The 19,870-nt window shown below is 41.1% G+C and overlaps 1 protein-coding gene across 1 annotated transcript; it reads right to left on the reverse strand.

Moving 5' to 3' along the window:
• Positions 1-1,415: 1,415 nt before the first annotated feature.
• OSTC (oligosaccharyltransferase complex non-catalytic subunit) lies at positions 1,416-13,096 on the reverse strand. The gene is given in 4 exon segments (NM_001077092.1): positions 1,416-1,989; positions 5,248-5,445; positions 8,363-8,456; positions 12,929-13,096. Coding segments are annotated over 4 exon segments (450 nt in total). The 5' UTR covers positions 13,068-13,096; the 3' UTR covers positions 1,416-1,970.
• Positions 13,097-19,870: the final 6,774 nt, after the last annotated feature.

The raw sequence follows: 19,870 nt of genomic DNA on the forward strand, positions 1-19,870 counted from the left end.
CTGTAATAAAATCAAAGACTAGTTTGTTTCCGATCTAGGCCATTAATTTACTCTATCTCATTTATTTAACCTCTGCTGATGTTAATACTGCTTAGCAGGCTTTTTATCAGGCTGTTAACATTTTGGCAGTGTCCCCAAAAGCAAAAGTCTAGTACAAGGCACAACTTTTTCCTTCACATAAAACACTGCAATTTTACCAGTAGAATTATTTAAATACATCTCATTGTGTTTAGTCAAAAAACAAAACCTTAAAAAGCTATGACATAGAAACACACCCCAAACCTTAACAGCGCCATCTGGTGGTACTTAACAGGAACTTCTCACTATTCAATCTCAGGAAAAGACCTAAATCATAAAACCTTTGTGTCACCTTGTCCATCTAGTTTAATCAGGTTTTAAAATAAGGCCAAAAAACAAACAGAAACAGAAAATATAAGTTAAATCAAGCCTTTAAAGTTGGTGGATACATACAGGTCTTGTTTTCCTTTCTCAGAGCTTTGGATATAGTAACCACCTCTCCCACCTCTCATCACTAATGGACTGTTCTTGCATTGTTTTTGTTGGTTGTTATTTATCAGTATCTGAGATTTTATAAACATTTTTTAACTTTTCAATAATTTGACTTCCTTATAAGCATATAAGCTCTGTGCTCCCTGGCATACAATAGGTTCTCAAAACTTTCTGGATAAATAAATCTTTTTAATGAACAGCTACATTTAGATCAGTCCTGGAATAAGGGAAAAAATCCACCTGAGCTGAAATTTTACTGTAAACTTAAAGATCTTAGGATAAGAGTTGAGACCCCAGAGAAGCGTCCTCCTCCCAACCTCCATGACAACCACAAGTCTGTTCCCTACAGGCTTCGCAGGCGGTGCAGTGGGAAAGAATCCACCTGCCAGTGCAGGAAACACAAGGGATGCAGGCTAGATCCCTGGGTTGGGAGGATCGCTGGAGGAGGAAATGGCAACCCGCTCCAGCATCCTTGCCTGGAAAATCCCAAGGACAGAGAAGCCTGGCAGGCTGCAGTCCATGGAGTCGCAAAGAGTCAGACACAACTAAGCAACTGAGCATGCAGGCCCAGCCCGCTGGGGGGAACCAAAAGCCCTGGCTAGAAGAAATTAGGAGAAGACCAGACTAGTCTACAGATGTTTTTATGTGCTCAACACTGTATTAATTACTGGAAGTGAATGCCTGAAGGGAACTTCATCTAACACAATCACATTTAAAACCGACATGACTGCGTAGCCCGTGCTTGAATATTTATAGGGATATGGATATTTATGCCACCTCATTAGACATCCTGCTGCCTACACCTGGAGACTTCAAGCTACCAACAGTAGCTTGATAGTTACAGGATGGGAGTGGATTAATTACAGACTGAAGATTAATACCATCAATAAAAAAAAACACAAAAGTTAATTAGAAAAATTATTTATTTCTGCTCCTTTCATACATCTTATTGTTCCTGAAACAGTCTTCCATATATATCTGAAACGATGTACTGTCACACACTCTGTTTAAAGGCAAAGCACCATTGGTAAAGCTGATCAGCTGTCCAGAGTTCTCAGCTTATGGGATCACATGTCCTGATTTTACATTAATTTCTGAAGGTCAGAAAAGTCACCTCCAAAAAATGTTAAGGGGTTTGTAAAAAATAATCACTTTATTCAATATTATAGCTATAGAAATGAAGTACATTTTAAGAAATGAAAAAAAAAGAAGAAAATGTCACTTAATATCATTGGTACATCAGTGAAGGCCAGCAGGAAAAAATACTGATAAGCTTGTCTCTGACACCAAGAAGACATTCTAGTCCACGCTTTAATATGCTTCCTATGTTTTCACTAGATGTTTCTTTTCTGCTGCTTTTCATCCTTCTCTGTATTTCATATCTGAGGACTGGTATAGCCTTTAAAATTTCATTAACAGGAGCAAATTCAGTACCTGCTGATTTCTTCTCAAAAGGCACTCTAACCCATCAGATAGCCCCTGTAAAACATAAAATTTATAAACACAAAGAGTGAAAAGGAAGCAACATTTCAAAGTGTCCCAAACAAATTTTATGATGAATCAAAGGACAATCTGAAAATATAAATGTGTGATTCCTCATTATGGTTCTTCTTTCATATCTTGCCCCCTCAATAAATATAATACATTACTGGGCCTTGGTTCCATTATCCTTCCCCCTCAAAGGACAAATTTACAAACCAATATGCTAAATGACACCAGATAAGAAAAGAAAGAAAAGAAAATGTTATGTAAAAGTTAAAGCTAAGAGTTAGAATCAATCTCCTTTGGATTCTCACAATTCCAACAAGAGTCACAAAGCTTTTTATAGAAAGCAGCTCATTTCAATATCCCAGAAAGCCTAATATTACCAAAGGGAAGGATGGAGGGACCAGGAGCTGTCCATGCCTGGGAAGTGAGCCCTCGCACCCTGCGCCTGTTTCTTTAGGAAATGTCCTGACGGTGGGCAGGGGCGTCAGCTGTAGCTGTTGAGCAAGTCACACTTCACAATGTTCAAATAGAAGATCCTTTTACTAAATGGACAAGGTAGGCCCTGAAATTCCCTTTAAATTCAGGTAGTAACAGTCTGCTTTATAAAGCTCCAAACTTTTCCTTTTGCAATAAATCCTTGCAACCTATTAGGATCAAGAGGAAAATAGAAAGGCTGTGTAAAACTATCCACATTAAGAAAGGGGTGAAAACATCCTGTCCTCATTGATGCCTTTAGAACTTCTCTGCTTTTGACCCTGTTTCTAACATGAGTAGATAAGCTTGGGCAAACCTTAGCTTCCTCATCTGTAAAATGGAGTTACATCAAAGAATTTAAAGGATTATATAAGACAATCTACCAATATAGTAACTGCTACTCACAGCAGTAAGCACTTGACAAACATTAGCTATTATTAGTTCAGAGTCTCAAGTTTCTTCCTTTCTTAGGTGGCGGCAAAAAACTGCATCATAGGGTTGATACCTCCCACCGTGCCTGACACAGCGCAGACACTCAGGAATGAGATTTTCCTCCTTCCGGCTCCTAGACCCACCTGACTCCCTACAGGTCTTGGGTCTACGTGCAGCCTAAGTGATCTCCTTAGAACTCATTTATCCCTTTCTTTCTGCTCTACCAGCCTAGCCGATTCACACTCTGAGCACAGAGATACAGAACTTTAATCTCACAACCCTGAGACAACCCAGGGTTGAATAAAAAATAAAAAGGCTCTTAACATATATATTCATTTTGAAGACCTCCACGTAAACTTGCTAAGGTAATGCCTGATACTTCACAAAAAGCATACTTCAAGACCTAAGCTTCACAAGTACTTAATCTGAAAGAGAACCGACAGGTGTATGTATATAACTGGATCACTTTGTTGTACTCCTGAAACTAACACAACACTGTAAACCAACGATACTCCATTATAAAAAAAAGATTAAACCTATAATAAAATAAAACCTGTCAGATAATTCTTAACAACGGTAACAAAAAAAAAAGACCTAAGCTTCACAGGAAATAAAAGGTTCAAGAAGATTCTAAGAAGTGCCCACCACCAGTGTCGGCACCGAGGGAAGCTGCTCAACAGCTAGCTTATGCTATGAAACAAAAGAGCTGAGGACTCTTTAGGGACAGCTGTCGGTCATCTGCATGTGCTGATATGCAAACACAGGACATTTATCTCTTGATATAGTTATATGCTGCGGTATTCTTCCTTGTAATTAGTGTGTGACCTATGCTTCCGCATCAAATAAAGCTATCTTTTAATGTTTAAAACTGTCAGTAGGAAGGACACCAGGTCTTTTAAAAAGCATAGCTCAGAAAATATAAAGCAGGTTGTACCCTTTCACTGCTATTGTTTTCTCAGGGTACCTGTTGTTAAGGATATCAGATTCTTGGTGAAAGGGAGTGCTACCCTGGAAATTATCTTACGGCACAGCCATCTTTTATCTCAGATGCTAGCAACTTATCTGATGTGAAAAAATTCCTGGTTACTGGTGTTTTTTACTGTATTGTTGTTGCTGTCTCATTTATTACATATCTAACTGCTTCTATATGTTGGGACATCAAAGAGAATCTATGCCCAAGACGACACATCCCTTCCTTGCTGGTGGTAGTAACCACACCCGTCATGAGGAATGTGCAGGCCCACAGACCTGGCTCATCATCTCTCTGGGGCCTGCAAATATGCCAAAATGCAATACTGTTGCGTCCCTTTATTTTCTAAAACTGTCCCATTGCTTCTCCCCATGCCACACTCAAGGTACCAGGCATTAGGAGCTGTAAATGAGAAACCACATCAGAGAGGGGACCATAAAGTCTTTCCTCTTTAAAATTTAAACCTTAGATTTGGCTGCTTGGTAAGTTACAGAAACAGCAATCTTTTGTTTAGACTACTGTTCTGTTTTGACTACATCTATCTACACCTGAAACCCAGAGAGTATACTCCTGTTTCTTATTTCCTATTGTTAGATCTTAGTCAACTATCTTGGAAATTGGCCTACAGAATGCAGAAAACAAATGTTTACATAAATAATTACAAAAGATGAAAGTAATCCAGAGAATTAAACAATTTTCAAAATTTTTTTCTAAGCAGGACATAGCTCAGCTCTGTTATCCTATCCTTCAAATGCCGTTCTCTTTCTTTTCTGGGGGGGGCAGCGCCACGGCACACGGCTTGCAGGATCTTAAGTTTCCCAAGCAGGGGTCAAACACAGGCCCTGCAGTGAAAGCACCAAGTCCTAACCACTGGACCGCCAAGGAATTCCCAAACCAATTTATTTTTGTCCCAAAGATAACGTAAGCTTTCTGAATGAATCTAAATAATGTAATATATATATGAAAGTCTCTTTTCTGTCCAAGGCTTAATCGATTTTCCTATCAATATTCAGAAAGCAGCAGCAATTAATGGCTTGAAAATACTCTCTATTATTATTAGTTCTATGGGAATTCTTCCAAGGTCACAGATTAACCAAAAAGCACTTTTAGAGAAAAGCCTCCATCAGCGGTCACTGATGCTACAGCAAAATAACTGGATTTTCTCATGAACATACATGGAAATAACAGGAAGATCTGTTTGTTTCCATTTTGCTACTAACCTTAAGCAAGTCACACATTTCTTTGGTTCTCAAAATGTTCATCTATTTAAATGAGGGTTAAATTAAATCTCCTATGATTTCACATGATCCACAAAATTATTTTACTAGTTTGCAAGTTAAGATATTGATTATACAAAGCACTGAATAACTTACGGCAGCTTCATTCTCATGAATACTCTAGCCATGAAAAAACTCAATAGGACACACACGAATCCAATGAATAAAAGAAGAAACCTATTGAGTTTGGGAATGTTTGGTGCATTGGATCTGTCCAGGATTATAAAACCTAAACCTCCCATTGTAAACAGGAAGCTGGATGCAAGTCCTTCCATAATGTACTGTCCATTTACTCTGAAAAAGAAGAAAACAGCAAAACAGTCAATGAAAATTTCCAGAAAAATAAAAAGTTTTTTCCTCAGATTGAAATTCCTATTTCTGCTAAAACATTTTTGTGTTTATTTTTTATTCTTGTAAGTGTTTTACCATATTTCTGGCTATTCATTCCAATAATTATTTATTGAGAGCCTATTATGCATCAAGTACTGTTCTAGGCTCTGGAAATATAACAATGAACAAGAGAAAAATCTTTCATCTTCATGGAGCTTATGCTCAAAAAAAAAACTTTAAAACTCAACTAACACAACTATCTACGTAAAACCAAAATGCACATTTTAATTATTAGCTTAAAAAGTCAACTACTATAGGTACATGAACCTTTTACGCAGAATTTTAGTTTTGCTTTTAAAAGTTATGTTATTTAAATGTCTACTATCGATTTCAAATTGTGAACTGGTTAGAAATGTTTCCTGAGTTTTATAGTAATTAACAAACCTCTTATTTCAAAGGGAAATTTTTAAAAGCAAGTTTTCTTAATTAAGGCTTCATGAACTCCACAAAGATTTCCAGCAACCTATAAACTCTTCAGTTCCTGTATATACGTGCATATGATTGTTCTAGTGTGTGTGCGTGCTCAACTGTGTCCCACTCTTTGCGACCCCCGTGGACTGTAGCCTGCCAAGCGCCTCTGTCCACAGAATTTCCCAGGCAAGAGTACTGGAGTGCATGGCCATGTCCTCCAGGGGATCTTCCTGACCCAGGAATCGAACCTGAGTCTCCTGCATCTCCTGCACTGGCAGGCAGAGTCTTTATAACTGCGCCACCCGGGAAGCCTCTTTCTAGGGGTGAAAAGCTTTCAAATTCTCAAGAGTTCATGGACCCCAAAAGGCACATTTCTCTGTTAAAGATATGATTTATACAAAGACACATGTAAATAAAGTATATGCATGCATGTGTGTATGTATGTGTATATATACATACATTTGCTAAACTAATTGCTTTAACTGAAAACAACACATGCAGCAGTTTCAAAATTCAAATTCAAATGTCAACCCTGTGAAAAGTCTCCCTACCAGCAGGATGTCCAGCCACCCAGAACCCTCTTCCCTGCAGAGAATCATGGTAATCTTTCCAGGAATATTCTCTGCATGGAATACCATTCGTGTAACTGTAAATACAAATATGGGGCTTCCCTGGTGGCTCAATGGTTAAGAATCTGCCTGCCAATGCAGGAGATGCCAGTCCAATCCCTGGGTCAGGAAGATCCCCTGGAGGAGGAAATGGCAACCCACTCCAATATTCTTGCCTGGAGAATCCCATGGACAGAGGAACCTGGCGGGCTCCAGTCCATGGGGTTGCAAAGAGTTGGACACCACTGAGAGTGAGCACAAACACACACAAACACAAATAAAGAGCTATCTTTAGGTAGACAGTTACCAAGTGGATTTTATAAGGCAATACAACAAACACTGTTCAAGGGAAATAAACAACAGGAACTCTCAAGTCTCAAATATTACTTTTCTTATTTAACAGTATAGGGTCTTCCCTAGTAGCTCAGCTGGTAAAGAATCTGCCTGCGATGCAAGAGACCCCAGTTTGATTCCTGGGTTGGGAAGATCCGCTGGAGAAGGGATAGGCTACCCACTCCAATATTCTTGGGCTTTGCTGGTGGCTCAGCTGGTAAAGAATCTGCCTGCAATGTGGCAAACCTGGGTTCGATCCCTGGGTTGGGAAGATCCCCTGGAGAAGGGAATGGCAACCCACTCCAGTCTTATGGCCTGGAGAATTCCATGGACCATACAGTCACACGGAGAAGGCAACGGCACCCCACTCCAGTACTCTTGCCTGGAAAATCTCATGGATGGAGAAGCCTGGTAGGCTGCAGTCCATGGGGTTGCTAAGAGTCAGATATGACTGTGCAACTTCACTTTCACTTTTCATTTTCATGCACTGGAGAAGGAAATAGCAACCCACTCCAATGTTCTTGCCTGGAGAATCCCAGGGACGGGGGAGCCTGGTGGGCTGCCATCCATGGGGTCACACAGAGCCAGACACGACTGAAGCGACTTAGCAGCAGCATACAGTCACAAAGAGTCGGACACGACTGAGCGACTTTCACTTCACTTCACAACAAACACTGTTCAGGAAAAATAAACAGCAGGACCTCCCAAGTCTCAAATATTATTTTTCTTATTTAACAGTATAATCCAGTGACCCAATTTTTTTTTTTTTTTTTTTGGTTGTGCTGGGTCTTCACTGCTGTTTGAGGGCTTTTCTGCCCTAGTTGGAGTGACTGGGGGCTACTCTTGCAGAGCCTGGGCTCTAGGCGCAGGGGCTCCACCAGATGCAAGGGCTCTGGAGTGCAGGCTACGTAGCTGAGGTGCACACATTGAGCTGCTCCGCAGTATGTGAGGTCTTCCCTGACCAGGGAGCAAACTGCAGTGAAAGGCAGATTCTTAACCACTGGACCACCAGCAAAGCCGCACATAGTTTTCCTTAAATGGCCAAACAGTATATATCTTCGGCTTGTCACCCATATAGTTTGTGTCACACTTACCACAGTAGCTTGAAAGCAGCCATAGATAGTATAGAAGTAAATGGTTGTACCTAACTCCAATAAAGCTTTATTTACAAATAAATACGTACCAGTTTACTGACCCTAGAACAGCCTACAAATAAATGTATTTTAAACTGATATCTTCCTTTAAATAAGTGATTATGCCCATCATTGTGAAATATTTTCTAATAAACGGATAATATACTTTTATTCTTGTTCTTGTCCACTTCCTACAATCTCTAAATTTAGCATTTTAAAACAGCTATTGTCAAAATACAAATCGACCCAATAGGTTGTGCCATAATTTTAAATATGCAGGCATGCCCCAGCAATCTTCTGTCCCACCATCGAATCACTCAAAATGGTATCTTTTACCTGTAGGCCAAGAAAGCGACTGGTCTCTGATGCCCATGTTCATCAGTCACCGAGCCGACACTTGGAGGTTCAACAATAACATCATAAATGATTCCTAAATGAAAGGTAAGAACATAGATTAGACTGGATTTCTAATTTATTTAGTTCGTATCTATCTCTAAAGTGAAAGTGTTAGTTGCTCAGTTGCATGCGATTCTTTGTGACCCTATGGACTGTAGCTTGCCAGGGTCCTCTGTCCATGGAATTCTCCAGGTAAGAATACTGGAGTGGTTAGCCATTTCCTTCTCCAGGGGATCATCCTGACCCAGGGTCAAACTGGGTCTCCTGCATTGCAAGAGGAACCTTTACTGTCCGAGTCAACAGGGAAGCCCATTTGTCTCTAGAGGTTCATTTGTATTTAAGTAATATTTCCTTTTGGGGCTTCCCAGGCGGTGCTAGTGGTAAAGAACCTGCCTGCCAAAGCAGGAGACGCAGGTTCGATCCCTGGGTGAGGAAGACCCCCTGGAAAAGGAAATGGCAACCCACTCTAGTATTCTTGCCTGGAGAATCCCATGGACAGAGGAGCCTGGCGGGGTACAGTCGATGGGAGTCATGAAGAGTTGGACACCACTGAGTAACTGAGCAGAGAAATCTTAGAGCCTGAGTGCTGGAGAAGATTGGGAGCCCATTCACAGAAAGATACTGAAGTTAAAGGAAGTATCTGTCTCTAAAGATGCATTTATATTTAAACAGAACTGCTCTAATGTATTATTACAGTGAAATGAGGCCCAGCTTATCTCCTATACTTCAGATAAACCATTCAGAAATTCAACTCAGTGTTTTTAGAATGACTTGTAAATCAGAATTATCTCCAAAAAGAGATATTTTATGACAGAATTCATTCAGTAACTGTTTCCAAACTCAAGAATGACTCCACAATAAAGGAAATTTAACATTAAAGGCTACTTCTAATTCAAGAAAAATGTTACACATATGCTTGGATATGTTTCTATAATTAAGAGGTAACTAGAGAATTTTTCTTGCTTAAAAGTAAAATGAGACATTTTAAAATCACATCATTAAGCAGACTGGCAATACAGGAGGCACATGATCATTTCATTATGTCTTAATGACCACTTATGTTACTGCCCATCGACACTGTTTTCCAAATCTCCTGCTGTCAACATCTACTCTTTTATCTTCTCCACGGTTTTCGACCATCCTCATTTTTAGCTTTTTTTAAGCATAGCAAGATGGTCTCCCTCACCTCTGATAACAAAACCACCATTTAGGAATTGCCTAATGCTACCTCACCATCAAATCCACAAACTGGAACCAGCTTCCATCTTCACCTCCTTCCCTCCAGCTACACCAGAGGAAGAGTCCCTCCTCCTATCACGATGGGATCCCCTTTGCAATCATCAGGACTCCACACCCTTACCATTTCAAAGACTGTTCCTCTGGCTAGCTCCTGTCTTTCCTGTATTATCTATCAACCTCCCATTCCCTACATCAACCTTTCCTTGACACCAGATCCTCCTAGTTAACATTCTATTTCTATGCTTCCTTTTGGAAAGGGAGCCAGGCTTCTTTCTGGAAAAGAAAAAAAGAATTTGGTAAACTTGCTGTCTCCACTTTCTCATTTACCCTTCATTCCTTAACTCACTCCAATCTGACTTCTGCCACCACTGATATTACTCTTGCTAAGGTGACCAATGACCTTGCTGTGGTCAAATTCAAAGGACACTTTCAGTTCTCAGCTTAGGAGGTTTCCTAGCAGCACTCCATCCAGTTTACTAAATCCATTTCTTGGGGGGTGGGAGGGATGGCTTCTTATGGCTTTTGTGACACTCCTATCCATGTTTTTCTTGCTCTCTCTCTTGCTGAGCCGCTTCTATAAAACCACTAAACATCGGAGTTCCCTAGGGTTTGATCCACTATTTTCTTCTCTTTCTACATTCTTTTCCCAACTGAACCAATCCCTTCACATGGCTTTTCTATGCTAATGATCCTCAACGTGCCAACACCTATCAAATGTTCACACCGTTAAAATTAGATGTAAGCAAGGAGATCCAACCAATCCATCCTAAAGGAAATCAGTCCTGAATATTCATTGGAAGGACTGATGCTGAAGCTGAAACTCCAATACTCTGGCCACCTGATGTGAAGAACTGACTCATCTGAAAAGACCCTGATGCTGGGAATGACTGAGGCAGGAGGAGACGGGGACGACAGAGAATGGGATGTTTGGATGGCATCAGCGACTCAATGGACTTGAGTCTGAGTAAGGTCCAGGAGGTGGTGATGGACAGGGGAGCCTGGCGTATTTCAGTCCATGGGTCGCAAAGAGTCAGACACAACTGAGTAACTGAACTGAACCGAAGCTCCATAAGGACAGAAATTCTGTCTCTGTTCTTCAATATCTGGCTTATAGGAGGAGTTCCAAAAACATCTGTTATTGACTAACTTCAATACAAACCTCTTTTCTCACTTCCTATCTGCATACTTGACATTTTCAACTAATTATAGTTGGTCTGTCCAACTATTACATATCCCAAAGTGACCTCTGGATTCACCATTCCCCACCAAAAAACCACTTTATTTCTTTAGTCTTCTCAGAAAATGACACTTCCGCCTACTCAGTGCTCAAACTAGATACCAGTAAAATAGTAAAATTCCTTCACGCCATTCTCCCCCTACATCCAATCAATCATCACCAAGATTCTGCTTCCAAGATATCTTTCATTGTATCTTCCTCCATCTCCGCTGCCACCATCCTAAGTACACTGTAAAACCCACCTAAATGGTCTCTTAATCCCATATTTGTTCAAACTTTTCCCTCTGCCCAGATACTCTTCCCCCAATCTTGCAGCCTTTGGCTAACACATCATTTCCTCAGGGTCTCCAACGTAAATGATGTTCCTAACTCTGATTATTTTTCAAAATCTCTTTTTCTTTTCCTTCAAGGCACTTGTGGCAATCTGCAATGGAAAAAATGTTATGGAGAAAAATTTACATGAGATTTAATGTGTCTCAACCAATGGCATTACAAGCATCATGAAGGGAGGGCCCTTATCTGTTATAGTCATTGTTCTCTCCAGTACTTAATGCCTAGAACTTAATAGGGACTCAGTACATTATTTGCTGACTATTTCTCAGCAATAAGTATTGTTTATTTATAAAGGTACACTCAGTATTCAGGTGATTCCTTTCCAGTGGCAAACCCAACTCCCGTATGAGATAGCTCATGGCCTTGGCCACTAAAAGGGGTCCTCTCACTTCCGCCAGAAGTTAGGGCAAAGAATTTCCCCATTACAAAAACTGACAGGGAAAAAGGAGCCAGAATGAAAACTGTGAGGTTTCCAGTAAAGGCCCTGGCTCCAAGGGAGGTTAAGAGTTACAGGAAAGATTTCTAGCAGATGAAGATTTTTTTTAAAAAAGCAACATACATTTTAAATTTTGTTTATTCAGTTCAGCCCCTATTAATGAGCTGAGCAAATGTTAATACTAATGTTATGCTTGGACAGTATCTTAGCAACATAAAAAGTATTTTAAATGTAACTTATTTTGAACATAAATTAACTGTCATTATCCTAGATTTGGGAGAAGGGTAAACCTAAAGGTTCATGCTAGAACTAATCCCGCATTTCAAATACTTCCCTCTTCAGTGCCAATTATTCTCACAAAACATCTATGAAAATGATGTCTCCGACTATTCCCTTAAAAATAGTCATCTGCTCTTGCTGTCCTTAATCTGTACAGCTTTAATTTTATCATTTCCAAATTAAGCTCTCCACTTCCCAAAATCCAAAAGTGCAGTAGCACAGTGCTGAGTAAATCATGGAAATGTTGAAGGGGTGGTGGCTATGAAAAGACTGCAGCCGGATTGCCAACTCACCACTATATAAAGCGACGCCCCTTTTGCAAAGAACAGGATAAGATGATAATGCAAAAGTGTTCAAAAGTAATGCTATTCCCCTTATTCTTTAAATTCTCCACTTCTGCTCTCTCAAATACGACAGCTTCTGAAAATTTATCTCCAACCTCAAATATTTATCAAAACCGTGGGTTTCGGAAGATTCCATTCATACGTATTGCTGACTGAGGAGAAAGCGACACCAAGCCTTAGGTTTGAGCTAACAAATCCAGACTGTTCAGTGTCTACCAAAGTTCCAGGGACCACAGACAGAGAAGGTAGAAGTCCCACACCCTCCTGATCAACAGTGGAAATAGAATGGGCCAGAACAGATTTTCCCAGGGCCTTTATTAAGTAACTCATGGCATGCAATAACAACAGCAACAATCTGGGCTTGAAAAACACACTATTCAACTCGGATCGTTTAGCTAAGAGGCCAGGAAAGTGAAGGCAACGGGATAGAGAACACGACTCCTCTCAAGATACAAGACAGGGCGTGAGGGTAAAGAAACCTTTGGGCGGTGAACACTTAGGACCCCAGAATTTCCCTCCACCCTCCGAAAAGACTGAGAGCAGGGCGATGCTTTCCCCGGCTGAAAGTCAGGGAACTGACGCGCCCCCGGGGCGGGCCGGCTCTCCGAGCCTCTCGGGCCCCCGGCAGGCCGAGTTACCTCCGGTAATGAGGAAGTAAGACACCACCACCAGAGCGTACACCGTCATGGCCGACGGCATGTGCACCCAGGGCGGCTTCTTCAGCTTCAGGTTCGGGCATTCGAGCACTAAGAACGGGACTCGATACAAACTCTCCATCTTGGCGGTAGCAGGGGACGCTCTCGGCCTCCAGCCCCACGCGACACCCGGAAACAGGCCCGCCCTCCCTTTCCCCGGCGCGTGCGCAGGGAAGCGACCGGCAGGTCCGCAACGCTCGGAGGCAGTGTGTACACCCCCAGAAGAAAAGAAGGAACTATAAAAACGGATAAGTGACGTGACCCAAAACTATGTATTACAGAATCTTGTGAAACATAAATTTGAATAAGAAGTTCAATTATTGCCAATGAATAAACAGGCGATTTATGCACCTTCAAGGACCTGCAGGCCTTCAGACGTGGCCAAGCCGGAGAAGCAGAGGGAACGGAATCTATCTGAGCCCCTCCCACTCACAGATACCGCGGATTTTGGAAGCTGATTGGACGCGGAGCGCCCTAGGTTCCCAGAGCCAGAGGATGAATGGGGAAGTTTGGGAAATGTTGTCTTTTTTATTAGCGGGTTTTTCAAGAGTTTGAGAAAGTCCTAGGTTGTTGAGCGAGCTTTTACTTCCTGATGTAACAGTGGTGTTAATAATAATAACTGTTAATAATAATTGCTACGTTAATATTTTATAACATTTGAAAATATATATCTAATTTAGAGCTATCACAAATGTCAAGAAGACATCGCCACAAGTTGCCTAAAGCGGAGACTTTGAAGTGACCAAAATACTATTTTAAATAACCCGTGTCCTCTGCTCTTTTCGTAAATGCTTTCGTAAAATCTTTCAGGCCGAAAATCTTGAGATCCTCCTGGTTTCTGTATGAAACCTCCATGTCCAAAGTATCAACAAATCTTTTTGGTTGTACTACTACCAAAAAAAAATTCTAATTCATCCACTTCTCTCCATTCCATATTTACCACCCTAGTGGAAGGCACCATCGTATATAGCCTGGGCTAGAAATTTACAATCCAAGCGAATGAAAATAATTGATGGAGAATTTGTCTTTGGGGATGGACTAGATGGCCTAAAAAGTTTTTTTGTTTTCTGTTTAGTTTTTCTTTTTTATATACTCTCTTGAAAGTGAAAGTGAAGTCGCTCAGTAGTGTCCGACTCTTTGCAACCTCGTGGACTGTAGCCCACCAGCCTTCTCCGTCCATGGGATTCTCCAGGCAAGAATACTGGAGCAGATTGCCATTTCCTTCTCCAGGGGATCTTCCTGACTCAGGGATCCAACCCACATTGCAGGCAGATGCTTTACCTTTGAGACACCACAATTTTTTACAGGATGGCATGAGCTCAGACGGTAAAGCGTCCGCAGCAATGCAGGAGACCTGGGTTCGATTCCTGGGTTGGGAAGATCCCCTGGAGAAGGAAATGGCAATCCACTCCAGCACTCTTGCCTGGAAAATCCCATGGACGAAGGAGCCTGATAGGCTACGGTCCATGGGGTAGCAAAGAGTCGGACACGACTGAGCGACTTCACTTTCGCTTTCTTGTGTTGGTTCTGCAATTTCAGTGACTCAATTAATGAGAAATTGTTTAAATACCATAATAATAAAAATACTTATAAAATGTAGTAGCATCTAACTCTAAATATAGACGAGGCTTGCTGCCCTGTTTACCAGTGAGAGTCTCCCCAGAGTCTTACTTAGTGTGTATTAAGGAAGGTATGTTAATGGTAGATTATGAGAGAGCCACTAATAACACCAATAATAAAAGCTGTTTACACCACAGCCAGCATTTATACATGGGAAGTTTTTCTGGGGACTATACAACAGAATATTTCTGAAATTCCCATGCTGCTGCTGCTGCCGCTAAGTCGCTTCAGTTGTGTCTGACTCTATGTGACCCCATAGACGGTGGCCCACCAGGTTCCTCTGTCCCTGGGATTCTCCACTCAGGAATACTGGAGTGGGTTGCCACTTCCTTCTCTAATGCATGCATGCATGCTAAGTCGCTTCAGTCATGTCCGACTCTGCACTCTATGGACAACAGCCCACCAGGCTCCTCTGTCCACAGGATTCTCCAGGCAAGAATACCGGAGTGGGTTGCCATTTCCTTCTCCAGAAATTCCCATAGTTTTATAAATAAGGAAAACTTTGGAACAATTAAAAATATGTTGCCTTGAAAAAAATAAGAAAAAATGTATAAATTAAAATTTTTAAGCTTCCTTCATATCTTCTGAAGGGAAGCTAATGTTAATTAACCACCTCTTGGCAGATATTATATTGTCATTTACATTAGTTCTTACTTACTCTTCATGACAATTCTATTAGGTAATTACTAATGTCACCACTTTACATGTGACAACTGAAGCTTGGGAAGTAAAACAAACTCAAAAGGCATATTATGTGATTGGATATGAACTAAAGGCAATTGCCCTAACATAAAGCAGATTTAAGACATTTGAAATGAGACAAGTTTATATACTTATCCTTCCTCATATATCTTGGGGCCAAATAAGTCCATATACACTGTAGATAAGGCACAGAAGTTTTAAAAAGTATCAACTTTCCAATAAAAAATAAAACTAAAGTCAGAACACATCAGTTCAGTTCAGTCACTCAGTCGTGTCTGACTCTTTGCGACCCCATGAACTGCAGCACACCAGGCTTCCCTGTCCATCACCAACTGCCGGAGTCTACCCAAACCCATGTCCATAGAGTCGGTGATGCCATACAACCATTTAATCCCCTGTCCCCTTCTCCTCCTGCCCTCAATCTTTCCCAGCATGAGGGTCTTTTCAAATGAGTCAGCTCTTCGCCTCAGGTGGCCAAAGTATTGGAGTTTCAGCTTCAACATCAGTCCTTCCAATGAACACCCAGGACTGATCTCCTTTAGGACGGACTGGTTGGATCTCCTTGCAGTCCAAGGCACTCTCAAAGAGTCTTCTCCAACACCACAGTTCAAAAGCATCAATTCTTCGGTGCTCAGCTTTCTTTATAATCCAACTCTCACATTCATACATGACTACTGGAGAAACCATAGCCTTGACTAGACGGACCTTTGTTGGCAAAATAATGTCTCTGCTTTTTAATATGCTATTTCAGTTCAGTTCAGTTCAGTCGCTCAGTCATGTCCGACTCTTTGCGACCCCATGAACTGCAGCACGCCAGGCCTCCCTGTCCATCACCAACTCCCTGAGTTCACTCAGACTCAACGTCCATCGAGTCAGTGATGCCATCCAGCCATCTCATCCTCTCTTGTCTCCTTCTCCTCCTGCCCCCAATCCCTCCCAGCATCAGAGTCTTTTCCAATGAGTCAACTCTTTGCATCAAGTGGCCAAAGTACTGGAGTTTCAGCTTTAGCATCATTCCTTCCAAAGAACACCCAGGACTGATCTCCTTCAGAATGGACTGGTTGGATCTCTTTGCAATCCAAGGGACTCTCAAGAGTCTTCTCCAACACCACAGTTCAAAAGCATCAATTCTTTGGCGCTCAGCCTTCTTCACAGTCCAGCTCTCACATCCATACATGACCACTGGAAAAACCATAGCCTTGACTAGACGGACCTTTGTTGTCTAGGTTGGTCATAACTTTCCTTCCAAAGAGTAAGCGTCTTTTAATTTCATGGCTGCAGTCACCATCTGCAGTGATTTTCGAGCCCCCCAAAATAAAGTCTCTCACTGTTTCCACTGTTTCCCCATCTCTTTGCCATGAAGTGATGGGACCGGATGCCATGATCTTAGTTTTCTGAATGTTGAGTTTTAAGCCAACTTTTTCACTCTCCTCTTTCACTTTCATCAAGAGTCTCTTTAGTTCTTCTCCACTTTCTGCCATAAGGTTGGTATCATCTGCATATCTGATGCAGATGATATTATGCAGATAATATGATGATATTATATAAGAATAACAGATGATATCTGTTATTGATATTTCTCCTGGCAATCTTGATTCCAGCTTGTGCTTCTTCCAGCCCAGCGTTTCTCATGATGTACTCTGCATATAAGTTAAATAAGCAGGGTAACAATATACAGCCTTCACGTACTCCTTTTCCTATTTGGAACCAGTCTGTTCCATGTCCAGTTCTAACTGTTGCTTCCTGATATGCATACAGATTTCTCAAGAAGTCAGATGGTCTGGTATTCCCATCCCTTTCAGAATTTTCCACAGTTTATTGTGATCCACATTCACCTATATATCAAATTATTACTGTCATGTCTTTATGCTAAAAGTTTGTTCCAAGAACCAATTCATTATTATTTTTAACACCTTAAACTTTCAAATATTTTCCAACTTGAGTTTGTAATGTTCTACAAGCCAGGTAAAAAAAGAAATCTTTCACGCGTCAAATATGTACATCTATTACCATCTGTGTCCAAACCAGTAATCTTCCTATAGAAAATGTTTTTTTTTAAATACAACATAAACTTTGCGACTGAAAATGAAACAAATAATGAATATAAGCATGGGCATTAGGGCATGCCTTAAGTAAACAGAATCTAATTCAGTGGGTAATTATTGTATGTAGATGAAGAAGGACAAATGTTGAAAGAAACAAACTCGAAACATGTATTCATCTGAAGCGAGCCGGGCAAGAGCAATGTCCCTCTGCTTGCCCGGCCGCCAGTGCTGCTGTTCTTCAATAAAATCAGAGTTGATGGATTAAAAAAACACATTTTGTATAGAAGTGCCTATAATTTTAAGCTACATATAAAAGCAAAAAGGACTAATTCTTGCTGCGCACAATCAAATCCATACTCGAGGAAAGGAGCATAAAACGTATCTACCAAGATTTTCATACTTAATGTAAAAACTTTTAATAAAAAGCCTTGAAGTCAGGAATGGCTGAGCCAGTCAAAAGAGAAGGTAAACCCTACAGATAAGTTTTTTGTTTTGGCGGAGCTTTTTTGGCTGCACAGCGTGCAGAAGCTTAGTATTCCAGCCAGGGATCTAACCCATGCCCCAGCAGTGGAAGCAGAGTCTTAACCCCTGCACCACCAGAGGAAGAGTCCACAAATAAGTTTTTAAGTAAATTCTAAACAAACCAGATAATATCAAGGCTATTAATACTACCAACTTCATTTTTTTTTAAATATACACTAGAGAGGAAATTAGTAACTTTTTTAAAATCAGAGAATAATATACAATTTTATCCTAGATTTATTTCCAAAGATATTTTACAGTTTAGATGACAGTCTCTTGAACTATGCTCTTCCCTTCTGGGTTTTGTATAAGCATGAGAATATTTGTTTCCCCAGCTCAGTGTTTATTGAGTGATAACTCTATGCCAGGCACTCTGTGAATCACTATTATGTATCATGACCTATACAAACTCTCTCCAACGCAATACGAAATTGTAGATTTTGTCACTATTGCTGTCATTTCTTTTAAACTTTGAAAATTAGTAAGTAAAACATAGGTACATGCCCATTGTAACAACAGAAACACATATGGAAATATTTTTCTTCATCGTGCTCCTGCTAAGTTGCTTCAGTTGTGTCTGACTCTGTGACACCATGGACTACAGCCTGCCAGACTCCTCTGTCCGTGGGATATTTTCTGGCAAGAACACTGGAGTGGGTTGCCATTTCCTTCTCCAGGGGATCTTCCTGACCTGTGTCTCCGGCATTGCATTTACTGCTGAGCCACCAGGGAAGCCCCTTCTCTTCATCAGTGCTCTCATTTTAGCTCTCCTCCAGAAGTAGTAAGGATCGTGGAATTAGTTTTGGAATGCACAGTTGAAATAAACATACTCAGGGTCAAAGAATCCCCATCCTTGTTCCTTTTTTTTTTTTTTTTTTTTTGCCACCCTAAGCTACTGGTGGGCTTTCCCGGTGGCTCAGCGGTAAAGAATCCATCTGCAATTCAGGAGACACAGGAGACCTGGGTTCAGTCTCTGCATCAGGAAGATATTCTGGAGAAGGAAATAGCAACCCACTCCAGTATTCTTGCCTGGAAAATCCCACAAACAGAGGAGCAAGGAGTTGGACATAACTGAGCACGTATGCACGCGGTACTTTGTAACATATGAGATATTCTTTTCAAGGTAAAGGATAGTTACTGCATCTGACTTCTCCTTCCACCAAGTTGTACAATGCTTAGGGAACCTTTGGAGGCAACATATACCTCATTTAATCATACTATTCCAGTCTATTTAGTGAGTAGTCCAATAAGCTGCTTGTTTTGAGTAAGACCCAGAACAAGCAAAGACTATGCAAAAGGTCCAGTCTCCCAGTTTGCTAAACTGCTCTGTCACTTGACCCTTATGACTCAGCAGCTCCAATATCATTTATGATATTGCATTTATGATGTCTGTGGCAGGTAGGGATGCTTTATGAATTTTTTGACAAGCCCCTTAAGGTTAATCACAGTGTGAAGCCCTAGAGTTTTAGAGCAAATCTATGTCATCCTTAGCAGGTAAATAATTTCCTTTGAGAAATAGCTTCTGGCTCACCACTGGATCTTCAGTTCAGTTCAGTCACTCAGTTGTGTCCAACTCTTTGCGACCCCATGAATTGCAGCACGCCAGGCCTCCCTGTCCATCACCAACTCCCGGAGTCCACCCAAACGCATGTGCATCGAGTCAGTGATGCCATCCAGCCATCTCATCCTCTGTCGTCCCCTTCTCCTCTTGCCCCCCAATCCCTCCCAGCATCAGAGTCTTTTCCAATGAGTCAACTCTTTGCATCAGGTGGCCAAAGTACTGGAGTTTCAGCTTTAGCATCATTCCTTCCAAAGAACACCTAGGGCTGATCTCCTTTAGAATGGACTGGTTGGCTCTCCTTGCAGTCCAAGGGACTCTCAAGAGTCTTCTCCAACACCACAGTTCAAAAGCATCAATTCTTCGGTGCTCAGCTTTCTTCACAGTCCAACTCTCACATCCATACATGACTACTGGAAAAACCATAGCCCTGACTAG

This window comes from Bos taurus, chromosome 6, assembly GCF_002263795.3.
Source record: "Bos taurus isolate L1 Dominette 01449 registration number 42190680 breed Hereford chromosome 6, ARS-UCD2.0, whole genome shotgun sequence".
In the NCBI taxonomy this organism is placed as follows: domain Eukaryota; kingdom Metazoa; phylum Chordata; class Mammalia; order Artiodactyla; family Bovidae; genus Bos; species Bos taurus.